General features: G+C 44.7%; 1 protein-coding gene and 1 long non-coding RNA gene across 2 annotated transcripts in view; one reads left to right on the top strand and one right to left on the bottom strand.

The window, feature by feature from the left end:
* Nucleotides 1–26,435, top strand: part of LOC138301290 (uncharacterized) — a 554,538-nt gene that overhangs the window by 65,315 nt on the left and 462,788 nt on the right. The window lies entirely within an intron of this gene.
* Nucleotides 18,913–26,435, bottom strand: part of DIPK1B (divergent protein kinase domain 1B) — a 268,213-nt gene continuing 260,690 nt past the window's right edge. The window contains exon 5 of the mRNA XM_069241590.1: nt 18,913–20,121. Within this exon, the coding sequence (XP_069097691.1) occupies nt 19,309–20,121 (813 nt within the window). The 3' untranslated portion in view covers nt 18,913–19,308. The remainder of the gene's footprint in view (nt 20,122–26,435) is intronic.

Raw genomic sequence — 26,435 nt, forward strand, 5'->3', positions numbered from 1 at the left:
CGGGGAGGCAAGCTCTTACCTCCAACAAATTTGGACAGCTCGACCTTTGGACAGTCAGGATCACTTTAGTCCACTACCTGTGTTTCAGGGATCACGCTCATCGACAGGAGAAGAGTCCCAGAGTACCGGTTGTCATTGCAGAGACGTGCCTGCTGAAGCAGGAAAGTGACTCCGTCACTCCACTGGATATTCCTTCGGTCCTTCTGGTGCAGAATGAAGACGGGCAGTCCTCAGAGCATGCACAACCTGGAAACTGTTGCAGTTGCTGGCTGGAGCTGAAGTTGAAGGGTCACAGTAGCCTTCCTGGATACTTTGTTGCAATTATAGCGGTCCTGGAGCAGTGTGCGGTTGATCTGAGGGTCAGAAGCTGAAGCAGAGGAAGCAGAGGAGTCCTGGTAGAGTCTTGCAAACCGAATCTGAGGAAACACCCAGAGGAGAGACCCTAAATAGCCCTGAGAGGGGGATTGGCTACCTAATCAGGTATGCACCTATCAGGAGGGGGTCTCTGATGTCACCTGCTGGCACTGGCCACTGAGATGCTCCCAGGGGGTCCCCACACCTTGGAATCCAAGATGGCTAACACCAGGGACACTCTGGAGGAGCTCTCAGAGTGGGGTGGTGGACAGGGGAATGGTCACTCCCCTTTCCTTTGTCCAGGTTTGCACCAGAACAGGGACTGGGGTCCCTGAACTGGTGTAGACTGGATTATGCAAGGATGGCACCGTTTGTGCCCTTCAAAGCATTTTCAGAGGCTCTGGGGGGATACCCCTCCCATGCCTGTAACACCTATTTCCAATGGGAGAGGGTGTAACACCCCTCTCCTAAAGGAAATGCATTGTTCTGCCTTCCTGGGATTGACCTGCTCAGTCCCCAGGAGGGCAGAAACCTGTTTATGAGGTGGCAGCAGCTGTAGCTTCAGTGGAAACTTCAGAGAGCTGGTTTGGCAATACTGGGGGCCCATGGTGGAGCCCCCAGGATGCATGGAATTGGCCCCCCAATACCATATTTGGTTTGGCTGTTGAATTTCACAATCTTAGACACCTCACATGGCCATATTCGGAGTTACCATTGTGAAGCTACATATATGTATTGACCTATATGTAGTGCACGATTATAATGGTGTCTCCGCACTCACGAAGTCCGGAAAATTGGTCCTGGACAATGTGGGGGCACCTTGCTAGTGCAAGGGTGCTCTCACACACAGTAACATTGCACCTAGCCTTCAGTAACTGAAGGTTAGACATATAGGTGACCTATAAGTTACCTGGTGCAGTGAAAATGGCTGTGAAATAGTGTGTGCACTATTTCACTCAGGCTGCAGTGGCAGTCCTGAAGGAGTGTTTGTATGAGCTCCTTATGGGTGACAAAAGAAATGCTGCAGCCCATAAGGATCTCCTGGAACCCCAATGCCCTGGGTACCTAGGTACCATATACTAGGGACTTATAAGGGGGTTCCAGTATGACAATCTGAATTGGGATACGGAGTCACTAGACTATAGTGACAAATTTGGTAAACAGAGAGAGCATAAGCACTGGAGTTTTGGTTAGCAGAACTCCAGTGACACAGTCAAGCATACTGACAACACATAGGCCACAAACTATGAGCACTTGGGTCTTGACTAGCAGGATCCCAGAGAGACAGTAAAAACACACTGACAAACAGGTAGAAATTGGGGATAACATGCCAAAAAGGATGGTACTTTCCTACACTTGGGTTTGCAAGTCAAGATGGATCTATGTTGACAGCTACATCTGTCATTTGTGCATGATCTGTACTTGAGTACACTTCACTTAAGAGTTCACCAACACATGTGTTTGGGTACGTGAACACTGTGCTGGTGGTTGGAGTTGGTGATACAGGACCCATTGGGCTTTGCATTCAGTTCACTCCCTATGCTTCCCAAAACTTGTCAAATGGTATCCTCTCAGGTGAGTACATTTCAATTGAGAGATAAAAACATGAGTATTTGGAGAATAGGACACTGGTTTGGTGTTTGGACTCATAGGAACAGTGCTTCCCCGGAGTTGCACCCATGTCAATCCCTGTACTACACACACTGTACACATGGTATCCCCTCAGGTGAGTACACTTCAATGGAGAGATAACAAACATGAGTATTTGGAGAATAGGACACTGGTCTGGTGTTTGGAGTCATAGGAACAGTGCCTCCTGGGAGTTGCAGGTGTGTCAGACCCTGTACTACACACACTATACAAATGGTATCCCCCCAGGTGAGTACACATGAATTGAGGGATAACAAACATGAGTGTTTGGAGGATAGGACACTGGTCTGGTGTTTGGAGTCATAGGAACAGTGCCTCCTAGGAGTTGCAGTTGTGTCAGTCCCTGTACTGCGCACACTATACACACGGTGTCCCCCCAGGTGAGTACACTTAAATTGAGGGATAACAAACATGAGTATTTGGAGGATAGGACACTGGTCTGGTGTTTTAAATCATAGGAACAGTGCCTCCTAGGAGTTGAAGTTGTGTATTACACACACTATACACATAGGCCCGTATTTATACTTTTTCAGCGCCGCATTTGGTCATTTTTTACGCAATAGCGGCGCAAACTTACAAAACACAATTGTATTTTGTAAGTTTGTGCCGCTTTTGCATTAAAACGCGGCGCAAATGCGGCGCTAAAAAAAGTATAAATACGGGCCATGGTATCCTTCAAGGTGAATACACTTCTTTAAAATCTATGCTTCCCCAGAAGTACCCTGGCAATTTAATTGGTTCTCATCATACCCTTTGGGTTTTACATTTGGCTTCAGCAATTTGATCTTCTTTCTCAAGCGATGTTCATAAAATGTTTTTGATATCAAAGTTATTTTTGCTCCAAAATCAAATAAGAGTTTAACCACTTCACCATTCACTAAAATTGTTTCAATCGGATCATTTGAGGACACACATTTGTAAAATCTGAACTTCATTTACTGATTCCACATTAAGTTTCATCTTCATATTCAACCTCTCTTACTATCTTTGTATCACTTTTTGTTCTACAACACATGGCAAGGTGATCTCTTTTCCCACAGTTTTTGCAAACAATCTTCCAGGCCGGGCATTCTTTATTATTGGCCATGTGTTCAACATTCCTATACCTGAAACACTTTCCTGGTAAAAGGCCTTCCTGATGTCATATTTCCTTTACCTTTTATAACATTGTTCTTTGTTATACTGCTCTGTACCCTTTTAATAACAACACTCTCTTTTTCTCAGCTTTGTCTGTACTTATGTTGTCACTACGAAAGACTTCTACACACTTCTAATGTTCACTATTTTTTTCAATCACTAAAACTTCATCCAAAGAAGGATTATCCTTCTGCCACATATTTTCCTTTACCTTCTCTAGTGAGCACCCCAACATAAATTGATCTCTTAATCGTTCTTCATAAGAGCTTCCAAACGCACAAGTTGAAGCCAGTCTCCGTAATTCAATTATATACTGCTCTACTGACTCACCCTGGCGCTGCAATCTTTTCCCAACTTGATAGCGTTTAAGCACTTTGCTCACTTTGGGCAAGTAATGCAAATCAAGTTTTTTTATACATATTTCATATTCATTAAGGCCTGCTGCGTCACTATGAGATAAGTCCGGTAAGTTTTCAAATACTCCCTGCCCTTCTGTACCTAAACAGCGCATTAACACAGACATCTTCCTTTCTGCGCTGATCGAGGTTCCTCAAACATTAACATAGTGGTTGAAAACTTTCTTCCACTTCTGCTATTGTACTGGTGGATCACCTGGAGATACCAAGAAGAATAGTGCTGCTGGAAAGTTCTGCATCATACATAATAAGACACTCACATAAGAATAATAAATGAAAAGTCACATAAAACACATATTACTTCATGTAGTGCTGCTTAGAGTTATCAAAATAACCTTGTGCAGATGTTTGAGCCCGCTCTAAACATCAAATATGTAGTGTTACCAAGTGTTATAAAAAATAACCTGGTGCAGGTGTTTGAGCTCACTCTCAACATCAAACTTGAAAAGATCCTATAATGAGCTCACTCTAAACATCAAATTTGAAAAGATCCTATAACTACAAATTTACATTTATTATAAATCCTGCAAGTTAGTTGGTGCGTGTGTCACCGTTAGACATGTTGTGCTTCATTTGGAAGTTCTTTAAAATGACTGCTAGAAATGGGGTCTCTGGTTGGCAGTCAGTTTGCACTCTGTCCAAGCAGGGACCCTCACTCTAGTCAGGGTAATGGAGATACACACCTAGGATAACCCCTGCTCACCCCTTGGAAGCTTGGTACAAGCAGTCAGGCTTACTTCAGAAACAATGTGTAAAGTATTTGTACCAACACACACAGTAATACAGTGAAAACACTACAAAATGGACACCACGCCACTTTAGAAAAATAGGAAATATTTATGTAAATCAAAAAAAGACCAAAACAACAAAAATCCAACAAACACAAGTCAAGATATGAATTTTCAAAAGAATAAGAGTCTTACTCCATAGAAAACAATGGAAATGTTGTTAATACACAAAGTACCTGGTTTGTGTCAAAAATAAAGCTGCACGAGCGTGCGTTGGAAAAGTCAGCGATGCATCGATTCCTTACTCTCAAGTGAGGCCATGTGTCGTTTTCTTCTCCGGTCGGGTCGGCGATGCATCATTTTTCTCCCTCGCAAGAGAGCGATGCGTTGATTTCTGGACGGGGCACCTCGGATCCACACAGGTTCACAATGACTTTGACGCACAGCGTAGATGCATGAGAAATCCAGTTGCACTGTGTTAGAAAACCGCACTGTGTGGTGTTTGTGTCGTTATCAGCAGCCACAAGCGGGTGTTGCATCGTTTTTCCAGCCACAATGCATCGATCTCCAAGCCGCAATGCAGGTGGAACGTTGATTTTAGCCACGAAGCAGGTGGCGTGTCGTTTATCAGCCGCATTGAAGATGGTGCAGCAAAAATGTCCTTGTTCTGGCAACTTCACCTTTCAAGGGCCCAGGGACAGAATAGAGCACCACTTGGCAGGGCAGGAGTCTCAGCAGAGAGTCCAGGTGCTGGCAGAGGAAGTATTTGATGGCCCTGAGACTTTAAAACAGGAGGCAAGCTCAATCCAAACCCTTGGAGATTATTCTCAAGCAGGAATGCACCACAAGATCCAGTCTTTGTCCCTTTTCACAGGCAGAAGCAGCATTTGCAGTATAGCCCAACAAAGCACAGGCAGGGCAGCACTTCTCCTCAGCTCTTCAGCTCTTCTCCTTGGCAGAGGTTCCTCTTGAATCCAGAAGTGATCTTGAATAAATCTAAAATCTGAGGTTTTGGGTCCACTACTTATACCCCTTTCTGCCTTTGAAGTTGGCAAACTTCAAAGGAAAGTCTCTGTTGTTTACAGGTTCCTGCCTTGCCCAGGCCAGGCCCCAGACACACACCAGGGGGTTGGAGACTGCTTAGTGTGAGGTCAGGCACAGCCCATTCAGCTGTAAGTGAACCCACCCCCTTCCACTCTAGCCCAGATGGGTCATCAGGATATGCAGGCTACACCCCAGCTCAATTTATTTCACTGTCTAGAGGAGATTCACAAACAGCCCAACTGTCAGTTTGACCCAGACAGGGAATCCACAAACAGGCAGAGTCACAGATTGGTTAAAGCAAGAAAATGTCTACTTTCTGAAAGTGCCATTTTCAAACTAACAATCTAAAAACCAACTTCATTAACATATGTATTTTTAGATTGTGAGTTCAGAGACTCCAATATCCACATTTCTATCTGCTCTCAAAGGGAAACTGCACTTTAAGGACATTTAAAGGCACCCCCCATGTTAACCTATGAGAGAGATATGCCTTTCAACAGTGAAAAACAAATTTGCCGGTATTTCACTGTTAGGACATGTAAACCACATGAGTACATGTCCCACCTTTAACATACACTGCACCCTGCCCCTGGGGCTACCGAGGGCCTACCTTAGGGGTTCCCTACATGTATGACAAGGGAAGGTTTGGGCCTGGCAAGTGTGTACTCTTGCCAGGTGGAATTGGCAGTTTAAAATTGCACCCACAGACACTGCAGTGGCAGGTCTGAGCCATGTTTACAGGGCTACTTATGTGGGTGGCACAATCAGTCCTGCAGGCCCACTAGCAGCATTTGAATTACAGGCACTAGGCCCCTCTAGTGCACTTTACTAAGGACTTACTAGTAAAGCAATTAAGCCAATTAGGGAAAAGCCAATTACACATACAATTTCACACAGGGAGCACTTGCACTTTAGCACTGGTCTGCAGTAGTAAAGTGCCCAGAGTAACAAAAACAGCACACAAACTTAGGAAGCAGAGGCAAAAAGTTAGAGGAGACCACACCAAGGATGCCAGGTCTAGCACTCACAATAACCATAAGTCCTGCAAGATTGTTGGTGTGCTTGTCACCGTTAGACACTCTGTACTTTAACTAGAAATCTACAATTATTTGTTGTGCGTATCACTGTGTGAAATGCACCTTCTCTTCATTACACACCTGCCAGGATAAATAATCTTGTCCTTTTCTGGCAATTTGCTGGTAAACATACAACGAGCTGTCAAATCAAAGCACTGGCAAAACTGTGTGAGGCGCGCTGACACTCGTCTACAGAATGCACTTGGGCAGAATGACTGAGGTGCGCTGATGATCGTTACCTTGGAGATGATAAATGCCTACTCGCTGCTCAGATCCTTCCCTCTCCACGTGATGACGCGTATTGATAGGAAGCTTTGTGTATGGCTGCACTGACATGTTACCGCTCCTTCTGATGCTGCTGCTCATGACACAGATTCCTGATGTGCCACAGCTCCCTCTGCTGGTGTGGCTCGTCACACGACTCCAGCGGTGTTCAGCCTGCTGGGACTCACCTACGCAAACCGCACCCTGCGATGGGGTCACAGTCGTGGGTCCCGCTACTAACAGGTCATTTTTATACGGCAGCAAAAATGTCGTCAAGGCTAGTTTGGCACCTATCCAACAGCAACACAGCACTCCCCATAGTGCCTCACTTGACTTGCTGTGTTAGGGCTTCTACCTGGCCTTGTGAAATGACGGACGTCAGTGTCTCAAATACGCGTTGCTGCTGGCCCGTTGCCAAATGTGAAATGTATCCATGCGGAGTTAGAATGGATTAGCAATAATTACCAAGAATACCTTTATTTGCTTAAGATAATACAACAGGAAACCCTATCCCCGTCAGCAAGTCTGTTGCCGTCTTCCAACGCAGCCTGCGACCGACTGACCACTACTTATACCCCTTTCTGCCTTTGAAGTTGGCAAACTTCAAAGGAAAGTCTCTGTTGTTTACAGGTTCCTGCCTTGCCCAGGCCAGGCCCCAGACACACACCAGGGGGTTGGAGACTGCATAGTGTGGGGTCATGCACAGCCCATTCAGCTGTAAGTGAACCCACCCCCTTCCACTCTAGCCCAGATGGGTCGTCAGGATATGCAGGCTACACCCCAGCTCAATTTATTTCACTGTCTAGAGGAGATTCGCAAACAACCCAACTGTCAGTTTGACCCAGACAGGGAATCTACAAACAGGCAGAGTCACAGAATGGTTAAAGCAAGAAAATGTCCACTTTCTGAAAGTGCCATTTTCAAACTAACAATCTAAAAACCAACTTCATTAACATATGTATTTTTAGATTGTGAGTTCAGAGACTCCAATATCCACATTTCTATCTGCTCTCAAAGGGAAACTGCACTTTAAGGACATTTAAAGTCACCCCCCATGTTAACCTATGAGAGAGATATGCCTTTCAACAGTGAAAAACAAATTTGCCGGGATTCCACTGTTAGGACATGTAAACCACATGAGTACATGTCCCACCTTTAACATACACTGCACCCTGCCCCTGGGGCTACCGAGGGCCTACCTTAGGGGTTCCCTACATGTATGCCAAGGGAAGGTTTGGGCCTGGCAAGTGCGTACTCTTGCCAGCTGGAAATGGCAGTTTAAAATTGCACCCACAGACACTGCAGTGGCAGGTCTGAGCCATGTTTACAGGGCTACTCATGTGGGTGGCACAATCAGTCCTGCAGGCCCACTAGCAGCATTTGAATTACAGGCACTAGGCCCCTCTAGTGCACTTTACTAAGGACTTACTAGTACAGCAAATATGCCAATTAGGGAAAAGCCAATTACACATACAATTTCACACAGGGAGCACTTTCACTTTAGCACTGGTCTGCAGTAGTAAAGTGCCCAGAGTAACAAAAACAGCACATTAACTTAGGAAGCAGAGGCAAAAAGTTAGAGGAGACCACACCAAGGATGCCAGGTCTAGCACTCACAATAACCATAATTCCCGCAACATTGTTGGTGTGCTTGTCACTGTTAGACACACTGTACTTTAACTAGAAATCTACAATTATGTGTTGTGCGTATCACTGGGTGAAATGCACCTTCTCTTCATTACACACCTGCCAGGATAAATAATCTTGTCCTTTGCTGGCAATTTGCCGGTAAACATACAACGAGCTGTCAAATCAAAGCACTGGCAAAACTGTGTGAGGCGCGCTGACACTCGTCTACAGAATGCACTTGGGCAGAATGACTGAGGTGCGCTGATGATCGTTACCATGGAGATGATAAATGCCGACTCGCTGCTCAGATCCTTCCCTCTCCACGTGATGACGCGTATTGATAGGAAGCTTTGTGTATGGCTGCACTGACATGTTACCGCTCCTTCTGATGCTGCTGCTCATGACACGGATTCCCGATGTGCCACAGCTCCCTCTGCTGCTGTGGCTCGTCACACGGACTCCAGCGGCGTTCAGCCTTCTGGGACTCACCTACGCAAACCGCGCCCTGCGATGGGGTCACAGTCGTGGGTCCCGCTACTAACAGGTCCTTTTTATACGGCAGCAATAATGTCGTCAAGGCTAGTTTGGCACTTATCCAACAGCAACACAAAACTCCCCATAGTGCCTTACTTGATTTGCTGTGTTAGGGCTTCTACCAGGCCTTGTACGATGACGGACGTCAGTGTCTAAAATCCGCGTTGCTGCTGGCCCGTCGCTCGTCGCCAAATGTGAAGTGTATCCATGCGGAGTTAGAATGGATTAGCAATAATTAGCAAGAATACTTTTATTTGCTTAAGATAATACAATAGGAGACCCTATCCCCGTCAGCAAGTCTGTTGCCCTCTTCCAATGGAGCCTGCGACCGACTGACCACATGTACGTTCCCGTGATGATTTATTCAAAATTCTATGAATACACCATCTCATGGTTACAAGTTTCCATGGACTCAATACACACTCTGTATCTAGATACGTCAAGTTACCACAGATGCCTTTCAGCCTTGACGGTATGGATGCGGAAAGTCTTTAAGTGTGCTTTGCTTTCATTCATGTGGGAGAGGAGCAATTCTTTCCCTGATGATCTAAAGTTGGATTTGTGTAGGAATGTTCTTTTGTAATGTGGTATGTCCATAGTATGAAGTTTATTAATTCTATTAAAGGTATCTAATTTAAAGTACATTGTATTCACTGACCTGCCTACTAAAATAAAGTTGTCACAGTGTGAGATGGGAGGGGGGGGGGGCTTAGAGGGGGTGGGGCCTTGTGCCAAGAAGTACCTTTTGATAGATGTAAAGTTCTGCTGTTCTGTTGAAAAGGTGTTTTCGGAGCTATGCATAGAAGAGCTGCTCAGAGACCTGGGGAAGCAACCATGCACAAGCGGCTACCATGCTGAAGGTATCCAATCAAATTTTGTACCGGGCTAATATTTTCTGCAGTGGTGAGTTCAAAAACATTTCCTGAAAAGCCACTTTTTCAAGTCAAATCAAGTCAAGTCAGATGTTTACGCATACTCTGTATATTAGTATAAGTGAACTTCATTCTTGACACCAAAATTGCAAAGACATTGCTCAGCTCTACCAAGAGTGGAATATTATTTATTGCAACACTCCTAAATACCTCATAGCGTTCCCTGCTTTGTCTCTATGAGGTTGCTGTGGTGGGCGCACTAACAGGGTTTACAGCAATAACCTCTAACTGAGCTCAGGACTATGGTGGTGCCCCTTTCCCAACACTGAATGACATTCTCTGGAGTCCTCACTTTGCACACCTTTACAAATGATCTTTTCCAGACAGTGCCTCTTCATGGCAGTGCCAGACTGGGTGCTAAAATCATCCTGTGAAAAAGAATTCATACAAACCACCAGTGCATTAACTGAGTGTAGGAAGTCAGTCTCACTTCGGGCCACAGTAATTATGCAATGCTAGCTGCATGTTCCCTATAATTATCGATTTGCCGCATTTGACACATATTCCACCATCTGCTGCATAAGCTGCAAAATGTAACAAAAAAAATGTTCTAGTTCAACCAGGTTGAAAGTTATTACAAGTACAGCAACATGTGTGTCCGCGCAGTGGGAGGCTCTTTGCAAAGGTTGACCAGTCACCTTTCTGCTTCTTATAGCTGTATTTGGGTATTAAACTGGTACTGAGATGATACCTTTGCCCGACAGGATTAATGTGTAAAAATGACAAAATAATGAAGTAAATGTCCTGCATTATGTCACATAATATGCCTTATGTTGCCACATAATCTAGTCAATTTTCCATATAATTTGGTACACCCCTAATTACATTGGCCCTGGTCTTACTCTCTTAAAGAGGTTTTGAAGGATCAAACTGTATACTTTTCCGTCAGAAAATGGAGTTTGTCAGGCTGAATAGCTGATGATCACTCCATCCATTCACCACTATCAGCAGATCACTGGAGGATCTCCCTGTGGCTCTCATGACCACCCCAGCCCCAGGAGCGGCCCGGCATGTGGGTGGCGGAGTATTGCCCTCCCAAACAAATGCTCCCCTGAGCGGAAACATTAAATGGTAATAAACTTTGTTTATTGCCATTTTATTTTTCAGCACCCCGTCCTGACCTGAGTGTCAGGATGGGGCGGGGCAATTGCTGCTGAGTGGCAGCAGGGAGCTGTGCACTCTTTTAAAGTGTGCATATCCCTTAGTCCGGCCGTCTTGTGGCAGCCAGCCTGACATGCGCACTTTTTAAACTTCTCTAACCCAGCTCTCTTAAGACAGCTGAGTTAGAGAAAGCACAGGCCACCAGCGCTCCCGTGAGCGCTGAGAGAGGCCGCTCACACCAATCCTGATGCTGGTTTCATGCTGGCTACCAGCATGAAGCCAGCGTCAGGATTGGCTTGTGCAGTTTCCTGGGTCCAGTGGCCGTCACGCGTCAGAGCTGGGAGAGATGGTGAGAGGAGAGAAGATCGTCGTAAGGAAAGTGCTTTTAAAAAAAAAAAAATTCTTATTGTAACCCCCCTCGCACACACTCCATTGTAAATACGACCCAGCTGCCACCGCCCAGCACTGCTAGAAGATGAAATCTTCCCAGGTCTCAGTCTACAGACATTTTCTTTAAAGGAAGAAAGGTCTTGCTGAAGTTTTTAAGTGACTATTCTCAGGGACTTCCGAAAGATTTGTAAATGTGCAGAGCCTACACTCATTTTGAAATTAATTTTCTAATCACACCTTTTGCTTCGAGCTCACACCCCAGTGAGTTAAGACCTTTAATTGGGCTTCGACACGTCAAGGATGTATTAGCAGTCTCACGAAATGGCAACTCGAAGACACACTTGTTATAGTCCGAATATCAAGCCAGAAAGCAAAGGTCGGATCTTTTCTCACATATCCAAAGAATTGTGCCAGTAGTGGTTTGCACATCAATTGGCCGTGGCCAGAGGCCACCATGTTCCATTTTTAGTCTTTTATTCATGTCATTGGTTGGTCAACGAGAAGATATTGATTGTTTTTGCCAGAGCAGCCAGTAGGATAAACAGGAAACCTCTAAGTTCCCAAGTCCTGTAGTATCCATTTCTTATGCACTTTCTTTATTTTATATTACCAAGTGTATAACTACTCACTCCAGCACACTGTACTATTGCTTCATGCATGCAGAGTCCTTCAGCTCATTAAGCAGAAATAGGTTCCATGGTGATCTAGAAAGGAAGTGGGCACATCATTTGTCTGACGTGTCTACGGCTCTTCTAAAGAGTCATTGCTTACCATTACACCTATAGCACTCACTCACGTTTTTGTCATATATTGTATGCACTCTCTGTGGAACTTTTCTGTATACGACCTCTTATGTATTTATTTAAGTGAGTAATGTAGAGCACGGCAGTATCAGCAAATCTTCCAAAAAATCGGATTGACCTTTGCACTAGTGACCACTAACGTTTAACCCTTGATGTACACCACAGCTCCGTCCATGTTTTGAGAATGTTCTTTTCAACTGACTTACAGACATTTTTAAGTGTATTACAACCTCATGTAACAAGAACACACATTAAAAAACATTCATTCATTCATTCATATATAGAGGGGCTTTAGGTCAGCCTTCCTAATTCATTGGCCTGTTCCACTGCCATTCACATTGTGCTTCTGCCTACCGCAGGTTACAGCATGTTGGAGTGCGTCGACCCACTTAAGCTAGTGGCCCTCTTGCAGGGTGATGGCAACTTGACTGATCACATGTACACATCCACCTAAAAACAAGTGCACTGCGGGGCAAGGGCTGGTGGGCCACTATTATACTCTGTCGATGCTTTTTTGTGTCTTTCTTTAGGCTCTTTTAGTCATGTTTGTGCTATGTCTGCAGGTTACAGTAACTCAAAGCCGACATCCCCTTTTCTCTGTGCCAATAAGAATCATATTTCCATGTGATGTGGAATAAAACACAAAAGTGTACCTGCCTGCTAGGAAGCAGCCGTATTGTTCCATTAAAATTATATGTGATTGGTAACTATTTTTTTTAATTGAAAATATTTATTGCAAGCTTACTGCTTCCGGTTTTCAGTGGCAGCCTGTTTTCTTTGTTTTCATTGCCCTCTTTAGGTTTCGTGACATCTGCAGGCAATACTATGCTTGTTATTCACCTGTGGTTACTGTGATTGTTGTTAAGCTGCCTGCCAGTCTATGGCTATGGTCGTGCTATACGCAAACAAAATAAAACAATCGCACATACTGTGACAGCACTTCTGGTAAAGTTTTTTTTAACTTTGCTTTTTTGGGTTTGCTTTTAATGGTGTTTGCTGGATTTTGCCTGGGAGGGAGCCAAGCACTGCACCTCCCAGGCTACCCTGCTGCTGTAAGAGCCACCTAGCGGTGGTGAGGAAGAGGAGCTAGCACTACATACTGTGTCCTAATGTCCAGCAGTGCAGGGCACTTTTGATGTTTGCTGGACTATTGCCTGAGCGGGAGCTATGAACTACACCTCCCAGGCTATCCCCCTGCTGTGGATCCAGAAAAGGGTGAAGAGGAGGGGGAACTAGGCGCTACATAATGCTTGCAGGAGTTTGCTTGAGCGGGAGCTAAGAACTACACCTCCCAGGCTACCCCACTGCTGTGGATCCAGAAAAGGGGTGAGGAGGAGGGGGAACTAGGCGCTACATAGTGTGATCTACTCTACCACAGTGTGAGACGCTTTTGGTGTTTGCTAGATTTTTGGCTGTGTGTAAGCCAAGTACTACACCTCCCAGGCTAAACCATTATGTTATGTTAAGGTTTTTGTACCACGCCAAACTCACTCCCAAGGGAGCATCTCAGCAGTAAAGGCTCAGGAGAATGCAGACCAAAAAATAGGCAAGTTTTAAGTAATTTTTTGAAGTTTCTATTTGCTGGCAGGTGCAAATTTCAATCAGAAAGTTACGTGTACAAGTACGTGTAAGAGCGATCATCACTGCTGGCTTAAAACAAGAGAGGATGATCTGAGAACCTTGGTGAGACCGTGGAAGCTGACTCTACTACAGAGATGGCTGTGGCTGCCTGCGTAGAGTTCGGTGAACATGGCACAGCAACTTAAAAACTATCCGCTTGTGAATGGTCAACCAATGGAGCGACACCAGAATAGGACTACATGATGTTCTGGGGTTAACGGCAGACCAGTCTGACGGCGATATTTTGGACGGCTGGATGGTGTGAAGACACGGTAACTCTGCTGCTGTGGACCATGAATGTGGGGAGGAGAAGGAGCTAGGGACTACAAGGTGTGTGTTGCTCTCCCACAGCGCAGAGCGCGGTAGGGCTGTGCCTGGGAGAAGACCAGGCCATGTACGGGCCCATCAGCGCCCATCAACAACTGGTAGTAACTGAGCTGGGCCACCCCCCTTCTGCCTTCCCTTTTCTCAATTGCCGCTCTCCTGTTCAATGGGAAAGCATAGGAATCCAAGCAATTCTGGGCTAGTTAATAATGGCCCCTGTCACTCCACCACTGACTTTTTTCTTAAGGGTGCTATTAGTGTAATCTCCATAGACAATGAATTGGTGGAGAGGCGTCTATTGGGTGAGTGCCTCCCAAATGTTTACCCCTCTCCCTCCACATCCTCAATTGCAACACAGACAACTACAGGGCTGTCTACTTCTTGGAACATATTCCTTACTGGCAAGGCCTTGACTCAGTGCCACCTCTTGAATGTAATGAAGTTATTCTTTCTCGTCTTGCCCGCCCTGCTGTCAAACTCAAGAAAAAAATGTCTAATTCACGCTCCAAAGGGCCTGAGTGCCATAGCAAGACCTTCCATGAGTCACCGTCAGCTCCTATAGTTAAAGTCTCATAGACAGCATGCTGGGGAAAATTACTTTTGTGACTGATTCACGTTTTAAGATAGTCCGCTAATACCTGGTCCCCTTGCCGTAACCCCATATGCATGAATTTTTTTTCCAAAATGTAGGGGCTGTTTTTAATTTTGCCTCTGAGCTGGGATAAAACCACTTGATCAGATGTTAGTGATTTACAAAATGAAGTGTGTTTCCATTTTGTGCTATGGCACCAGTATTTGGTGTTACTCTTGCAGTGTCAAATTACAAGAATAAATAGCTGCTGAAGGTTATTGGGTCTGCTTCCTAACGCTTTCTTGCCACAAGGCGCTTGGTCTGCCATATGTTGAGAATCCTATTTTGCTGGCTCCCTTATTAACATGGCTATCAATTTGGTCCCACCCAAAAGCCTCTCTCAATGGAGCCATTATTTTTATTTATCATAGCTCAGCTGATGCGCTTAGAATTTCTTGGCCGAAATTTATTAAATCATATTTTAGCATCCTCGGCAGATTATCTGTTTTCTAACCTGATAACATCGTTCAATTAGATAAAATCAGGGTAAGGCAACACTTTCTTAAAACATTTATCAGCTCATGTGGGTAGTCTTAGCCCTTCAGTTTATGTGTACATTTTGTTGCAGAACACATTTGATATGGAGCTATACTGATCAGATGTCATTCTCCCCCTAAGAGAGAAGTCTCCTTTGTCGCTTTAGGATGGGCTCAATGGATGCATCTTTTCATTCCCTAAGAGGGGAATACAACTCTGATTCTATCTTACTGCTGTCCCTGTGACAAGACTTCACCCCAATAACTTTTGCACTTTATCTTTTTTGGTAAATTTTATTCATCTTGGCTCAGATGTACAAGGCATGTTTCTGGTCACAGATGGCCAAGGGTCCTTGGCCATTTGTGACTGGAAAAATAGCTTTTGCAATGTACAAATGGCAAGTAGCTTGTTACTGAATCACATTTTGATTTTGCGATTTGGTCATGTTTAGGACGTCCCTTCCTAATACCGAATCACACTGGTATGTGTGAATGTCTTGCAACCGAAATGCAGTCGCAAAACATTCACATTTTACCGACTCCTTGAAGGAGGTGGTAACCCATTCACAAATGGAAAGTTGTCCCCATGGGACCTAATCCACTTTGCGAATATGGGTGAAAAGTTTTTTTAGGCCCCACAGACCACTGCCTACTCTTTAAAAATGAAAAGGAAACTTTTCAGTTTTGTTTTTGAAATTAATGCAATTTTCCTTTAAGGAAAATAGGCTGCATTTTAAAAAAATTGCTTTTTTGAAAAAGCAATCAGAGACATGGTGGCCTGCTGACCTCAGCAGGTCACCATCCCTGTGATTCTTGTGATTCACAATGCGTCACACAAAGCGAGACCTGCCTTATGAATAATAATGAAGTAGGTCTATTTGCGACCCATTGAGACTTGCACAATGTGTCAAAGACACATTGGTACATGGGTGTTTGTGATTTCCTAATTGTGAATCGCAAAAATTTAAATTTGGAAATCGCTAAGTCAAACGTATGTACATCTGGCCCCCTGTTACTTTGTTTAATCCTGTTGCTTAAAGCTGTTGGTTTAACCAGATATAGGCCTGCCTTCATGCATTTACAGATGCTATCTGATTTAAATGTGTGGTTAGATACTGTAACTCATTGATGCTTTAACATACTGTATTTGATGCATTTGACTTCCTTATTCGTATATTTTTTTGTTAATATTAATTGATGTGACTGTTATTTGTGCTTTTTTAATAGCGTTTATTCTGCTGAGTAAAGTTCTCTTTGATTTGATATAGAAATACTTTGCGCTTTGGTTGGCCCTTCTACTGCCGGCTTCCACACACAAATGGCTTTCATGGAACTGCTGTGACTCCTGTTTTTCTCTGCCTTGACCATCAACTCCAGAGTCGAAACTCCTGCAAGCATTATGTAGCGCCTAGTTCCCCCTCCTCTTCACCCTTTTCTGGATCCACAGCAGGGGGGTAGCCTGGGAGGTGTAGTTCTTAGCTCCGGCTCAGGCAATAGTCCAGCAAACATCAAAAGTGCCCTGCACTGCTGGACATTAGGGCACAGTATGTAGTGCTAGCTCCTCCTACTCACCACCTCTAGGTGGCTCTTACAGCAGCAGGGTAGCCTGGGAGGTGTAGTTCTTAGCTCCCGCTCAGGCAATAGTCCAGCAAACATGTAGTGCTAGCTCCTCTTCCTCACCACCGCTAGTTGGCTCTTACAGCAGCAGGGTAGCCTGGGAGGTGCAGTGCTTGGCTCCCTCCCAGGCAAAATCCAGCAAACACCATTTAAAGCAAACCCAAAAAGCAAAGTTAAAAAAAAAACTTTACCAGAAGTGCTGTCACAGTATATGCGATTGTATTATTTTGTTTGTATACAACACGACCATAACCATAGACTGGCAGGCAGCTTAACAACAATCAGAGTAACCACAGATGAATAACAAGCATAGTATTGCCTGCATATGTCACAAAAATAAAGAGGGCAATGAAAAGAAAGAAAACAGGCTGCCACTGAAAACCGGAAGCAGTATGCTTGCAATAAATATTTTCCATTTAAAACAAGAAAGTTACCCATCACATATAATTTTGATAGAACAGTACGGGAGCTCCCCAGCAGGGAGGTACACTGTTGTGTTTTATTCGACATCAGAGGAAAAGTCAGGAGCCCGAAAAAGTGCTGGCTTTCTAACTCATGTGATTCCCACTAGGGTAAACTTTGAGGGGGGTATTCACATAGGTAAATTTACATATGAGTAAATCTACACATGTAAATGTACTCTTACGGTACCAGATTCACAAACTGCTTTTAGGAGTACATACAATAGTACTACAGTAGTCTTAGGTATTACAAAATACAATTCACAAACATACAGGGCCTATTCACTAACATAAACTTACACATGAGTAAATTTACATGGGTAAGTTTATTCATGATTTTTGAGTAAATTTATATATAACTTTTTTAAACATTAAAGTAAATTTATGTATATTTTGAAGAAGTAAAACTAAAGTAGATTATGTTACTATTGTTTTCTTTTTTTCTGATTTGAGTCATTGCCTATGGAGGGTGCTGCAGCATCACTGGTTGGCCATGTGTGCTTCTGGGTTTACTCTGGTGCTGTGCTGGAGTACATTCACTACCATTCTGTCCTATTCTGCTGTAGGAACTTTAAAAGTGCAATTTGCGAATAGCAATGGGCTTACTCTCTTTTGAATTAGTGCCTGTCCTTACCTAAACCCTTCCTTAGCTCTCCCAAAACCCTGCCTTAATCCTCCCTAACCCAACCCATTTATAGTAAGCATTCCTTTTTACTAGCCATTTCCCTATTCATTCCCACATTTACTGCTCCACATTTACTGCTAAGTAGTAAACTTACATGTGTGAGGGTCTCCCCATAGAAAATAGGACAGGTGGAGATTTGCACTTGTAGATTTGTGAATTACATTTTGCAATAAGTGGTACTACTGTAGAAGTACTTTATGCATTCCAAAATGCAGTTTGAAAATTGGGCTCAAAGTTACCTCAATACATTAGGTTCTTGCTGCAAACCTGATATAATATTCACTACAGAAACTCAGAACATGTTATGCACTATTATATTTTGGTGGATGGATCCTTTTCTGTTAGATTTCAGGGTAGGAGGGCTCTAGGAATGTTTAACCCTTGTGGCACTGTGAGTGACAGGAGAATGCACAGAGGGAGTAGGCTAGGCATTTGGAATTCATGGTTCTAAAAACATCCACACACCAAAAAACATACATCAGAACTTAAGTGCTAAAGTCTAGCCAATATAGGACAGGGCTAGACCCAACCAACCAAAGTTAACACATAATAAGAATGAGCAGACTTGTAACCTGCAGTCCACTGAACCCATGAGTTAATACTTTGAGAAGTAATTGCAAGTGCGTGGCCTACGACACACAGACAGCAAACAAGGCCAACCAGCCATAGAGAAATATCAGAAGCATGTGTTAATGCGAGAAAATGGAAATGAAAGCAGTGAGTGACCCAATCTTAGCAACTGCATTCGCTTCAATGAAGCAGAAAAATAATCTATTTTTCCCTTGAAGGTAGATGTCCTTCAAAGTCAGGTTGTACATGGCTGTAGGACTGCCTGCCAGTGAAAGCAAGAGCATTTGAAATAGCTGCATGGCAAAGGTGCTTGCAGAGAAACACAGTGTCCTTGCCTAAGCATATGAATAGCAAAAGGATAACCTTAGACCAGAAAGCGTCCATTGCCAGCCGTCAAGCTAGAAAACACGAGCATGTAGCAAGGACAGTAGATTTTAGGTGGCGATAAGAAAAGCAGGACAATCTTATTTCACATAAAATTCATTTATTTACATCAGAGGTGTTCTTCAGAATGGAAAAGGACAATTACAGCTTATTTTCTCCAGTTGTACTCCTTGTCTTATTTTAATCTGGATCAAAGGGAGACATGCGCATCCATGGCAAGCAGTCCCTTCTCGCTTTCTCGAAAGTTCATCTACCTCGACTATCAGAACTACAGGTTCCATACTCTGAGGTCCAAGTGGCCATTGAATGTACCAGAGTTATCATTCCAGTAATGGGACCAGTCTGCAACCATGTGTGCTAACCCGGCTGGAACCTCAGTCCCCCCAGCACAGGATAGGGAAAATGGGCTATAGGCAAACAGGCTTTCTAATTTAAGGCTTCCCACAGCATAGCAACAGGCTTCTGAGCATTTCCAGCTCCCTCTAGGAGTATTTGGTGTTGGAAATCTTTTTCCACAGTAAGGTTTTTAGATTGTTCAGTACCAAGGAGTGATGCACTTCCATCTGGCTGGCCAAGCCGCTGAGTGTCATGCAAGTTCGAAGCTGTTTCTGAAGTTCTTCCTTCAGATCAGCCGGGGTGCCATACAGCAGATAGTCCTGTAGCAGTGTGCAGACTTTTGCCAAGTTGGGCTGGATCATGTCACTCTTGCACTGCTTCATCAGCTTGTCACACGTTGCCGTGCAGTCCTTTCCAAAAGTGCAGTCAGCATTCTGCTCACAGTGTCGACCCTTGAGGAATCCTCGGATGGACATTTCTGTAGCAACATTGCGCAGGTCGATCATCTTGAAGTCGTAGTTTTCATTGTAGCCTACGTTCTGAAAGTTAGTTTCACAGATGAAGAAATTGCCGTAGGTGCCGTGAAAGATCTCTTCCACGAATTCCAAGAGACCGATGGCAATTTTGGCTCTTCGAGGCCAAGCGGGGGCGAACCACTGGTTGACCACCCTGTGTATGGGAGAAGGCAGAAAGGGCTTCAGGAAGTGAGGGATTTGAGATCCATAAAGTGAGACGTGTGGAGTCTTCTCTGTGATGTACAGGTCCCCGCAGTGACCCAGTAGCCTTGAGGTGTGTTCCTTCTCATGTAAGGAGAGCATGAGCAGAAACTCGTTGAGCTGGAGCAAAGCCCAGATGGACTTGGCTTCGGCAAGAGACACTCTCCCATCCCCGTTCACATCCGCCATGTTGATGATGCGGCTCACTAGGACAGAGAGGGAGGTCTGATCTCCCAGATTTGCCTGCAAGATAAACAAAAAGACGAGTTATAGCAACAGCCTGTCTTGTGTGTTACAATCTGCTCATGCTAGCACATTTCGAAACCCAGAAGCCATTTAGCCTTCTGCTATGCAAAGATTTTCGCAGTTGCACCACTGAGTTTGTAGAAATATTTGGGTTGAAATGAAGCTCCACTTCACTTCCCATCAATGTCATTCACAGAAATCACTCTCCTGTCTTTTAGCATGCTCTCCCATGACTGACTGCCAACATCATTGGAAAGAGCTCTAGGGAAGCCGGGCATTCCGCTACGGTTCCACACTCCACATTCCATTTGAGTACAAGCCAAACGCACGTAGGCCAAACCCTCCTGACCCTGATGCGACTGATACGCTCTCCATCGCCCATGTCATTGGGTCATCCTGAAGCCAATGGTCACTGCGTTGTACGCCTCCAATAACTGAAGCCACACCTACACCCCTTCGCCATCAGCTCGTCTGTGGCATAGGGTGCTCCCTCACTCAAATTTATCCAGACATTCCTTGGAGGCATCAAAACATGTCCGAAAGGGGGGAACATGCGGTTTTACCAATTGTGAAGACCTACGTAGCGCATTATAGCACAGTCTGACATGAAGAATTCTGAATCGCCTTGGAAAATACATAGGGGTCATACTTGTGGTAACGCTTCACCCACATAGCCATTTTGCCACTGCAATTCCCACCGAACTCAGTAAGAACCATTTTTTAAAAATAATTTTAATAAGAATATATGTGAAACAAATTACAACTTCAATTCTTCAGGTCCTTTGTCAGTGATATACCTTAAAAAGGTTTTGGGCCTATTTGGAGTTTGGTAGATGGAGTTTACAGACGTATTCTGGTGGGATAGTGGAAGACAATACCTCCGCCATCAGAGGGACCTCTGTCTGCCACAGTTGTCCGAGAGCCCTGCGGACAACTCTCTACACTGGCAGGACTGCCATCATGGCAGCTACAGTCCATGTAGGTAAAGTTTCATTTCTGGTACCATCAGCTATCACAGATGCTCATCAAACTCTTCAAAAGTGTCTTGTCATTCAAAAAAAAACTCCTAAAGCAGGAGTTTATTTCTGAAAAACAAACAAGTAATTGCTCCCTTTTTCTCCCAGGGTGGGCGTCATTATTGTTTGTTTTCTGACCCTTATTGTCAGGATTTTCTTGGCGTTGACAAGAGGGAAAAAAATACATTACACTGTCCATCCGAAGTAGGGCAGATGGTATAAAGTTTTTCCTCCCACTGCCCCTCCTCCACGGGGCCTTTGGATGAAATATTTCATCACTAGAGCTAACGGGGCTCCGTCGGCTGAGTACTTCCGGTTCGTCTGACTGTAAATGAGGCGGGCAGACAGGGTATTCCAACCCGTTTGCTATAGACTACCCTGTCCATCAAACGCCAACTCAGGACGCTTGTCTCGTAGCTTCATTGAAATGCAAGAGACAAGAACTAAGGCATTGTCCTTCGAGTCGTATCATCAAACAAGTCCTTAACCCAAAATGACCAACAGTTTCTACAGAATCCAGTGACTACATTTCTGAAAGATGGACAAACAGACCTTAAATATATGTTGCATGAGGAGGCTCTGTTCACAGAGATAGGTGGACTGCACGAAAAGAGCTTTAATATGGTCACAGAACTCTAAATTGACTTTCAGTATCCTTTAGCCTACAGCTATGAAAACCTCAGTCCTTACAGTATATAGTTTTCAGTCCCACCCACTTTCTTTTCACTATAGTCTTTTTCTGTCACTCTTTCTTCGTTCTGTCCCCTCGTCTGTTTTTTTCTTTCAGTTTTTACTACTTTTTATGCGTCTAAACTTCTAATTCGGTTCCTTCCCTTCTCTCTGGTCGCTGCTTTGATATCACACAGACATCTCCGGCGATATGCTCTCAGGAGAGAGAACAAAATATCAACACCACTACTAAATGTGCAATAGGCCACATTTATTTGAACTAAGCTGAATTCACAGTGCTAACAAATATTCTCCAGCTTTAGCTGTAAAATCAAAAATTTCCCTACAAACACCCTGAATCACTAGTTATCCTTTCCCCCTTCCCTAAAACACTCCCACCGTTTGACTTTCTAAAGACCCTTTCCCTTCATTTCAATTGACATGATCTCAGAACATCCTAATTCGGATTCTTAACCCCTTCTGTTTCTATTTCTTTAGCCATCAAACACTCACCACACACGTTCAGCCCCCGCGGCCAGGCACCAGGGCTGCCTCATCCCTTACTCCCTCTGAACCTGCAAGGATTCACATGATTTCAGACGCATACACCCGTTTCCTTCTGCAGTTTCTTCTCCCTCGTAATAGCAGAAAAATACATAGTAGATAATCCCACCCATGGTTGGGAAGAGAGGGCATTCCAATGTGTGGTTTACCTCGGACGTTCGGGAACGCCCCCAACCAGTGCTTTAAATGGGCAGGTGCTGCCCGGCACTGAGTACCTGCACTTCTGTCATTTAAAAGGGAGCGTGCCTGCGCTTCTCAGCAGTGCTCCAATACATTTAATGGAAGAGTACCAGCACTTCTCAGGAGCAAACAGGTACTCTAAGGAGTGAGTACCTGCACTTCTTTCATTTGAAAGGGAGAGTGCCTGCGCTTCTCCGCAGTGCTCCAATACATTTAATGGGAGAGTACCGGCACTTCTCTAGAGCAAACAGGTACTCTAAGGAATGAGTACCTGCACTTCTTTTATTTGAAAGGGAGAGTGCCTGCACTTCTCAGCACTGCTCCAATACATTTAATGGGAGAGTGCCTGCACTTCTCAGCACTGCTCCAATACATTTAATGGGAGAGTACCGGCACTTCTCAGGAGCAAACAGGTACTCTAAGGAGTGAGTACCTGCACTTCTTTCATTTGAAAGGGAGAGTGCCTGCACTTCTCCGCAGTGCTCCAATACATTTAATGGGAGAGTACCGGCACTTCTCTAGAGCAAACAGGTACTCTAAGGAATGAGTACCTGCACTTCTTTTATTTGAAAGGGAGAGTGCCTGCACTTCTCAGCACTGCTCCAATACATTTAATGGGAGAGTACCGGCACTTCTTAGGAGCAAACAGGTACTCTAAGGAGTGAGTACCTGCACTTCTTTCATTTGAAAGGGAGAGTGCCTGCGCTTCTCAGCAGTGCTCCAATACCTTTAATGGGAGAGTACTGGCACTTCTCTATAGCAAACAGGTACTCTAAGGCATGAGTACCTGCACTTCTTTAATTTGAAAGGGAGAGTGCCTGCACTTCTCAGCACTGCTCCAATACATTTAATGGGAGAGTACCGGCACTTCTCAGGAGCAAACAGGTACTCTAAGGAGTGAGTACCTGCACTTCTTTCATTTGAAAGGGAGAGTGCCTGCACTTCTCAGCACTGCTCCAATTCATTTAATGGGAGAGTACCAGCACTTCTCAGGAGCAAACAGGTACTCTAAGGAGTGAGTACCTGCACTTCTTTCATTTGAAAGGGAGAGTGCCTGCACTTCTCAGCACTGCTCTAATACATTTAATGGGAGAGTACCGGCACTTCTCAGGAGCAAACAGGTAGTCTAAGGAGTGAACACCTGCACTTCTTTCATTTGAAAGGGAGAGTGCCTACTCTTCTCAGCACTGCTCCAATACATTTAATGGGAGAGTGCCAGCACTTCTCTAGAGCAAACAGGTACTCTAAGGAGTGAGTACCTGCACTTCTATTTTTCCATTTAAAGCACTGCCCCTAACCGTGGGTATTCTCACACTCACCCTTGAAATGGGCATAACTTTACTTCAGCAAGGGGCAGGTGTAAGTCCCCTTCCAGGATGTGGTTCGGCAGCAGGACTTTCTCTATGGGGAAAATATTTGCCCAGCAGAGAAAAGGAAAACGAAAGCATGTGTCTGCACGGAGGGCTCCATTCCGCTGGTACATAATTCTATGCTATGTTGAATTTCGCACATGATGAATACACATACCTCTAAGAATGTTTATGAATAGGAAAAAAACACCTAAAGTATGTTTGGGCGTAGATGTAAATTACCACCTATATGTTTACCTTTTTTTTAATAGTAAATAGGGCCTGAAGAAATTTGGGTGATGTGAATGCTAGCACGATTCCTACTGAACTCTTAATATCAGTGGTGGCTGGAGTCGGGGCAAAGTGGCGGGGTGGCAGGGCACAAAACAGAAAACACCTAAAAAAAAAACCTTACCTGTCGCATCGCCGGCAGTTTTCACCACTCTTCTGGGTCCCTCGCTGAAGGCACAGGCTCCCAGCCTGCCCTGTGGCCAATCCTCACACTGCTCTCATGCCTCTAGCAGAATGACAGCAGCATCAGGATTGGCCTGAGAGCTCTCGATTTGGGCTTCCAGGCAGACTGGGAGCCTGTGCCTGCTCTCAGTGAGACAGTGGAGACAGCTCAGTGAGCATGTGTGTTTGGCTGTCCTGAGACGGACCGAGGGGATTGCACCTACCACCCCCCCTGGTACCTGCTATCCCCATGGCCCCACCTCCGAAAGTTTCAGCTGCTGGCAGGGGGGTGACGCTCCTTCACCATAGAGGAGGATCCGCCCCTGCTTAATATGAACAAGTGCATTTTAGAATACGAATGAAGCCTGTAGAATAATCTGGTTTTCTGACATATGCAGTCCCACTCTAGAAAATTAGGAGCATGGGGGATGTTGGGAACTGTAATACAGCCTTTCTGACATGAATGATGAAAGCACTTTTAAGGAAAAAAGGTATTCGAATGCTCGGTGACTGGAATCAAGGCAGGATGGTTTCGCAAGGCGAAGGTCATACAAGACAAACGTAATTGGGTTTTTCATTATGTGTCAAGAACAAAAGGCTGACAGAATGATGGATGGGATATACTTACATTTTACTAAAGCTTTCAAAATGGGTCCACATACATGCTCACACAGCTTTAATAAACCTTGGCCTTCGGGCAGATTGGTGAACAGGGTGGGTGCCCTCTGGGGAGGAGAGTCAAAGAGCAATAGGAAGCAGAGCAAGGTGGATGTACAAACGTAGAATAGAGGGTTTGTAACCGTAATATGACATTTTAGCAGTGGCGGCTGCCACTAAATGGGGGTGGTGGACGGGGCAAAGGGGCGGTTTGAAAAACAAACAAAAAACCCACTTACCTTCTTGGGGAGACATGTTCATCTCCCCTCTGTCCTCGTCCTCTTCCCGTCTGCACACAGGCTCCCAGACAATCACAACACTGCTGTCACCAGCATGACAGCAGAGTTGTGATTGGTCTGAGCAGCCTCAGACTGGGAGTGGCAGCCTGTGCATGTTCTCCACCCGGCTGTTCAGTACAGCCGGGTAGAGAGCATGGAAAGTGCGCATGGCTGTTTGGCTGGCCCAACACGGCCGGCCAAACAGACATGCGTAATTTGTGGTGCACATATCTGTCCTCCAGCCCTCCTCCAGCCCCCCCTCAGCCCAGCCCCCTCACCCTTACTCCCAAGAAAAATAAAATGGTAATAACATAGTGTTATTATCATTTTGTTATTCCTTTTTCTACAATCCAGGGGGCGACGCTCTTCTGCCTTAGTGGAGGAGCCGCCCCTGCATTTTAGTGTTTGCTAAATCCCTTTTGCAATTTGGAAATGTCTTTCACAATCGCAAAAGGAGTTGTGTGAGAATTAGGAAAGGGCACAATTAGATATATCATTGGCTTGTGACTGCAATTGTGGTCGCAGACTATTGAAATATTACTGACTCCTCAAAGGAATTGGCTATAGATTTGCAGAAGGGAAGCAGTCATCCTTGGACAACGTCTCTTTGGGAATGGTGTCAGGCGGCCTTGGGGGTGACTGCATTCTCCCCACTGCATTCTCTCCTCCATGTCTTTCTAAACGGGAAGAGCGCCGGCTGCTTTAAAATAAGCATTTGCAATACAGTAGGTCTCACGTTTGCTCAAGTTAGAGCTATTAGTGTTGTAAATTGCTAACTGGACTTTTCTTGCCACACAAACTGAAAATAAAAAGTAAAACAATTGACATAAGTGAGCCGATTCAAAGCATCACAGCCGCCATGAGCGTGTGCGGGAAGGAGAGACACAAAAGAAGAAGAAGTTCGCTCGCAGTCAAAGTTGTCAGCAAAAGTGCAATTATCCATGTAACAGGGTCAATGGTCAAGGCGGTAACAAAACTGCCCTGAGGAGGGCCAAACGTAAAGCATTTACCAATGATAACAAAGGATTTTGAAAGACAAGCCCATGAACGAGTGATAGTGAAGGAAGTGCAGTGTGCGTGGTTAAAGCCCAGATACATACCGCTGCTTGAACTAAACAGGAAAAGAATGAAAAAGACAAGGATGG

This window comes from Pleurodeles waltl, chromosome 6 (assembly GCF_031143425.1).
Source record: "Pleurodeles waltl isolate 20211129_DDA chromosome 6, aPleWal1.hap1.20221129, whole genome shotgun sequence".
Taxonomy (NCBI): Eukaryota; Metazoa; Chordata; class Amphibia; order Caudata; family Salamandridae; genus Pleurodeles; species Pleurodeles waltl.